General features: G+C 61.9%; 1 protein-coding gene across 1 annotated transcript; it reads left to right on the forward strand.

Annotated features, from left to right (window-relative positions):
* Positions 1–3,239: 3,239 nt before the first annotated feature.
* Positions 3,240–6,353, forward strand: dctpp1 (dCTP pyrophosphatase 1; the record flags this gene model as incomplete). Its single annotated transcript, XM_078537822.1, has 2 exons — positions 3,240–3,350; positions 5,600–6,353. Coding segments are annotated over 2 exons (340 nt in total), but the record flags the coding sequence as incomplete, so codon positions are not given.
* Positions 6,354–6,798: the final 445 nt, after the last annotated feature.

The raw sequence follows: 6,798 nt of genomic DNA on the forward strand, positions 1-6,798 counted from the left end.
GGGTGAGGGTCAATTGGGGAGGGTGAGGGGCGATTGGAGGGGGTGAGGGCTAATTGGTGAGGGGGGATTGGAGAGGGTGAGGGGGGATTGGAGAGGGTGAGGGTCAATTGGGGAGGGTGAGGGGCGATTGGAGGGGATGAGGGCTAATTGGTGAGGGGGGATTGGAGGGGGTGAAGGGGGATTGGAGGTGGTGCGGGGGTATTGGGGAGGGTGAGGGGGGATTGGAGAGGGTGAGGGGGGATTGGAGAGGGTGAGGGGGGATTGGAGAGGGTGAGGGGGGATTGGAGGGGTGAGGGGGGATTGGGGAGGGTGAGGGGGGATTGGAGGGGGTGAGGGGGGATTGGAGAGGGTGAGGGGGGATTGGAGGGGGTGAGGGGGGATTGGAGGGTGTATGGGGGGATTGGGGAGGGTGAGGGGGGATTGGAGAGGGTGAGGGGGGATTGGAGAGGGTGAGGGGGGATGGGGAGGGTGAGGGGCGATTGGTGGTTGTGAGGGCTAATTGGTGAGGGGGGATTGGAGAGGGTGAGGGTCAATTGGGGAGGGTGAGGGCTAATTGGTGAGGGGGGATTGGAGGGGGTGAGGGGGGATTGGGGAAGGTGAGGGGGGATGGGGGGGGTGAGGGGGGATTGGAGAGGGTGAGGGGCGATTGGAGGTGGTGAGGGCTAATAGGTGAGGGGGGATTGGAGAGGGTGAAGGGGGATTGGAGAGGGTGAGGGTCAATTGGGGAGGGTGAGGGGCGATTGGAGGGGGTGAGGGCTAATTAGTGAGGGGGGATTGGAGGGGGTGCAGGGGTATTGGGGAGGGTGAGGGGGGATTGGAGAGCGTGAGGGGGGATTGGGGAGGGTGAGGGGTGATTGGGGACGGTGAGGGGGGATTGGAGGGGGTGCGGGGGTATTGGAGAGGGTGAAGGGGGATTGGAGAGGGTGAGGGTCAATTGGGGAGGGTGAGGGGCGATTGGAGGGGGTGAGGGCTAATTAGTGAGGGGGGATTGGAGGGGGTGCAGGGGTATTGGGGAGGGTGAGGGGGGATTGGAGAGCGTGAGGGGGGATTGGGGAGGGTGAGGGGTGATTGGGGACGGTGAGGGGGGATTGGAGGGGGTGAGGGGGGATTGGAGAGGGTGAGGGGCGATTGGAGGTGGTGAGGGCTAATTGGTGAGGGGGGATTGGAGAGGGTGAGGGGGGATTGGAGAGGGTGAGGGTCAATTGGGGAGGGTGAGGGGCGATTGGAGGGGATGAGGGCTAATTGGTGAGGGGGGATTGGAGGGGGTGAAGGGGGATTGGAGGGGGTGCGGGGGTATTGGGGAGGGTGAGGGGGGATTGGAGAGGGTGAGGGGGGATTGGAGAGGGTGAGGGGGGATTGGAGAGGGTGAGGGGGGATTGGAGGGGTGAGGGGGGATTGGGGAGGGTGAGGGGGGATTGGGGAGGGTGAGGGGGGATTGGAGGGGGTGAGGGGGGATTGGAGAGGGTGAGGGGGGATTGGAGGGGGTGAGGGGGGATTGGAGGGTGTATGGGGGGATTGGGGAGGGTGAGGGGGGATTGGAGAGGGTGAGGGGGGATTGGAGAGGGTGAGGGGGGATGGGGAGGGTGAGGGGCGATTGGTGGTTGTGAGGGCTAATTGGTGAGGGGGGATTGGAGAGGGTGAGGGTCAATTGGAGAGGGTGAGGGCTAATTGGTGAGGGGGGATTGGAGGGGGTGAGGGGGGATTGGGGAAGGTGAGGGGGGATGGGGGGGGTGAGGGGGGATTGGAGAGGGTGAGGGGCGATTGGAGGTGGTGAGGGCTAATAGGTGAGGGGGGATTGGAGAGGGTGAAGGGGGATTGGAGAGGGTGAGGGTCAATTGGGGAGGGTGAGGGGCGATTGGAGGGGGTGAGGGCTAATTAGTGAGGGGGGATTGGAGGGGGTGCAGGGGTATTGGGGAGGGTGAGGGGGGATTGGAGAGCGTGAGGGGGGATTGGGGAGGGTGAGGGGTGATTGGGGACGGTGAGGGGGGATTGGAGGGGGTGAGGGGGGATTGGAGAGGGTGAGGGGCGATTGGAGGTGGTGAGGGCTAATTGGTGAGGGGGGATTGGAGAGGGTGAGGGGGGATTGGAGAGGGTGAGGGTCAATTGGGGAGGGTGAGGGGCGATTGGAGGGGATGAGGGCTAATTGGTGAGGGGGGATTGGAGGGGGTGAGGGGGGATTGGAGGGGGTGCGGGGGTATTGGGGAGGGTGAGGGGGGATTGGAGAGGGTGAGGGGGGATTGGGGAGGGTGACGGTGAGGAGTAGCTGCAGAATGGGAGGGAGAAATTGAGAGAGTGAGGGGGTAATTGGGGAGGGTGAGGGGGTAATTGGGGAGGGTGAGGGGGTAATTGGGGAGGGTGAGGGGGTAATTGGGGAGGGTGAGGGGGTAATTGGGGAGGGTGAGGGGGTAATTCGGGAGAGTGAAATTATATTTTAATGTCGTGTTTCTTTCTTTCTCTCCGTCCCCTTCTCCCTCACTCCGCCGTCTCCTTCTCCCTCACTCCGCCTTTCTCCCTCACTCCGCCGTCTCCTTCTCCCTCACTCCGCCTTCTCCTTCACTCCGCCGTCCCCTTCTCCCTCACTCCGCCGTCTCCTTCTCCCTCGCTCCGCCGTCTCCTTCTCCCTCACTCCGCCGTCTCCTTCTCCCTCACTCCGCCGTCTCCTTCTCCCTCATTCCGCCGTCTCCTTCCCCTCACTCCGCCGTCTCCCTCACTCCGCCGTCCCCTTCTCCCTCACTCCGCCGTCTCCTTCTCCCTCACTCCGCCTTCTCCCTCACTCCGCCGTCCCCTTCTCCCTCACTCCGCCGTCTCCTTCTCCCTCACTCCGCCTTCTCCCTCACTCCGCCGTCTCCTTCTCCCTCACTCCCCCTTCTCCCTCACTCCGCCGTCTCCTTCTCCCTCGCTCCGCCGTCTCCTTCTTCCTCATTCCGCCGTCTCCTTCTCCCTCACTCCGCCGTCTCCTTCTCCCTCGCTCCGCCGTCTCCTTCTCCCTTGCTCCGCCGTCTCCTTCTCCCTCACTCCGCTGTCTCCTTCTCCCTCACTGTCTCCTCCTCCCTCACTCCGCCGTCTCCTCCTCCCTCACTCCGCCGTCTCCTTCTCCCTCACTCCGCCGTCTCCTTCTCCCTCACTCCGCCGTCTCCTTCTCCCTCACTCCGCCGTCTCCTTCTCCCTCGCTCTGCCCTCTCCTTCGCCCTCGCTCCGCCGTCTCCTTCTCCCTCACTCCGCCCCTGCCCCCCGTCTAGCCGGAGGCTTCACGCTGACTTTGTGAACGAGCGAGACTGGAACCAGTACCACCAGCCCCGGAACCTTCTACTGGCCCTCGTCGGTGAGGTTGGAGAGACAGCGGAGCTCTTGTAAGTGAACGCAGTGTACGACCCTCACCCTCACCCTCACCCTCACACTCACCCTCACCCTCACCCTTACTCTCACTCTCACTCTCACCCTCACCCTCACCCTCACCCTCAACCTCACCCACACCCACACCCTCACTCTCACTCTCACCCTCACCCTCACTCTCACCCTCACTCACTCTCACCCTCACTCTCACCCTCATCCTCACTCTCACCCACACCCTCACCCTCACTCTCACGCTCACCCTCACCTTTACCCTCACTCTCACCCTCACCCTTACCCTCACCCTCACACTCACCGTTACCCTCACTTTCACCCTCAGCCTCACCCACACCCTCACCCACACCCTCACTCTCACTCTCACCCTTACCCTCACTCTCTCATCCTCGCTCTCACCCTCACTGTCACTCTCACCCTCACCTGTACCCTCACCCTCACCCACACTCTCACTCTCACCATCACCCTCACTCTCACTCTCACTCTCACCTTCACTCTCATCCTTACCCTCACCCTTACCCTCACCCTCACTCTCACTCTCTTACCCTCACCTCACTCTCACCCTCACTCTCACTCTCACCCTTACCCTCACCCTCACCCTCACTCTCACTCTCACTCTCACCCTCACTCTCACCCTTACCGTCAGCCTCACCCTCTCACTCTCACTCTCACTCTCACCCTTACCCTCACCCTTACCCTCACCCTCACTCTCACTCTCTTACCCTCACTCTCACTCTCACCCTCACTCTCACCCTCACCCTCAGCCTCACTCTCACTCTCCACCTCACCCTCAGCCTCACTCTCACCCTCACCCTCACTCTCACCCTCACCCTCACTCTCACTCTCACTCTTACCCTCACTCTCACTCTCACCCTCACTCTCACCCTTACCCTCACCCTCATTCACCCTTACCCTCACCCTCACTCTCACTCGCCACCTCACCCTCACTCTCACCCTCACTCTCACCCTCACTCTCACCCTCACTCTCACCCTCACCCTCACTCTCACCCTTACTCTCACCCTCACCCTCACTCTCACCCTCACTCTCACCCTTACCCTCACCCTCATTCACCCTTACCCTCACCCTCACTCTCACTCTCCACCTCACCCTCACCCTCACTCTCACTTTAACCCTCACTCTCACCCTCACTCTCACCCTCACTCTCACCCTTACCCTCACCCTCATTCACCCTTACCCTCACCCTCACTCTCACCCTTACCCTCACCCTCATTCACCCTTACCCTCACCCTCACTCTCACTCTCCACCTCACCCTCACCCTCACTCTCTCTTTAACCCTCACTCTCACCCTCACCCTCACCCTTACTCTCACCCTCACTCTCACCCTTACCCTCACCCTCATTCACCCTTACCCTCACCCTCACCCTCACTCTCACTTTCACCCTCACTCTCACCCTCACTCTCACTCTCACTTTCACCCTCACTCTCACTCTCACCCTCACCCTCACTCTCACTCTCACACACCCTCACCCTCACCCTCAATCTCACTCTCACTCTCACCCTCACCTCACTGAGCGATTCTCTCCCTTGTGGAGGTCACTGTGTGTCCATCGTGTAACCCCAGCCCGTGTCCCGCTACGCTCTCACTGTCACTAACCCCTTGCGGAGGTCACTGTGTGTCCATCGTGTAACCCCAGCCCGTGTCCCGCTACGCTCTCACTGTCACTAACCCCTTGCGGAGGTCACTGTGTGTCCATCGTGTAACCCCAGCCCGTGTCCCGCTGCGCTCTCACTGTAACTAACCCCTTGTGGAGGTCACTGTGTGTCCATCGTGTAACCCCAGCCCGTGTCCCGCTGCGCTCTCACTGTCACTAACCCCTTGCGGAGGTCACTGTGTGTCCATCGTGTAAACACAGCCCGTGTCCCGCTGCGCTCTCACTGTCACTAACCCCTTGTGGAGGTCACTGTGTGTCCATCGTGTAACCCCAGCCCGTGTCCCGCTGCGCTCTCACTGTCACTAACCCCTTGTGGAGGTCACTGTGTGTCCATCGTGTAACCCCAGCCCGTGTCCCGCTGCGCTCTCACTGTCACTAACCCCTTGTGGAGGTCACTGTGTGTCCATCATGTAACCCCAGCCCGTGTCCCGCTGCGCTTTCACTGTCACTAACCCCTTGCGCAGGTCACTGTGTGTCCATCGTGTAAACACAGCCCGTGTCCCGCTGCGCTCTCACTGTAACTCATCTCTGTCTGCCTCTCATTCTCTCTCTCTCTCTCTCTCTCGCTCTCTCTGGCAGCCAGTGGCGAGGCGAAGTGCAGGAGGGGCTCCCGGACTGGACGGAGAAGGAGGTGGAGGCGCTCTCCCACGAGCTGAGCGACGTCCTCATCTACCTGGTGAGGCTGGCGGAGAAGTGCCGCATCGACCTGCCCCGGGCCGTCCTGCGCAAGGTGGAGCTGAACGGGCAGAAGTACCCCGCCCACCTCGTCCGGGGCTCGGCCAAGAAGTACACCGAGTACACCAAGTGAGGGGGGTGGGGTTTGCCGGCGTTGGCGCAGGGGTGGTATCTATCCCTGCCTACCGGCTCTGCCCTCGGGACTCTCCGTGCCCTCGTCGCTTTGCAACCCCCACCCACCCCAGATCGGTCGCGGGGCTTTTGCCGTGCGCCGGCCTCTCTCTCTCTCCCCCCTCTCCTGTGGTGGTCTTGGGTTTGGTGGAGTTCGGCGGTGTCCCTTCCCGATGCCTGACTGCCCTTCCTCGCCTTCCGAGGTCACGTGACCTTTGCCGGTACCCATGCTGGTCGTGGGGGCGTGCAGGAGAGAGAGAGAGAGAGAGAGCAGGGGCTTCGTTTTGGGGGTAAAAGGAGGGCGTTGGTGTCGGGTGGGGTCATCGTGAAGGTCCGGCTCGAACCTCTTTTTCTCCCCACCCCTCCCCCAACACCCACCAGCGTGCCGGAGAGATCGCCCCCCCCCAGCCCCTCGGAAAGTGTTGCTCCGGTTTGTATGGTGACCCCCCTCTGTGTAATAAACGCTGAATAAATCATTTGAAACCCGACGCTTATCTTTTGAGTGAGTGTGGCCGGAGCGGGTCCTGGGGTTGATCGGGGGAGGGTTGGGGGGGAGGAGTTTTACCTACGAGGCTCGGGCTGGGGAAGGAGGTGAGGGTCCCCCGAGAGGGAGATTTGCCGGGGACGGTTCCCCGGGGACGAGGAGGGGGTTTTTAGCTACGAGGTTCGGCTAGGGAAGGACGTGAGGGTCCCCCGAGAGGGGGATTTGCCCTGAACGGTTCCCCGGGGGACGAGGAGGGGGTTTTTAGCTACGAGGTTCGGCTGGGGAAGGACGTGAGGGTCCCCCGAGAGGGAGATTTGCCGGGGACGAGGAGGGGGTTTTTAGCTACGAGGTTCGGCTAGGGAAGGACGTGAGGGTCCCCCGAGAGGGGGATTTGCCCTGAACGGTTCCCCGGGGGACGAGGAGGGGGTTTTTAGCTACGAGGTTCGGC

The sequence above is a fragment of the Cetorhinus maximus genome, unplaced genomic scaffold (genome assembly GCF_964194155.1).
Source record: "Cetorhinus maximus unplaced genomic scaffold, sCetMax3.hap1.1 HAP1_SCAFFOLD_3090, whole genome shotgun sequence".
Classification (NCBI taxonomy): Eukaryota; Metazoa; Chordata; class Chondrichthyes; order Lamniformes; family Cetorhinidae; genus Cetorhinus; species Cetorhinus maximus.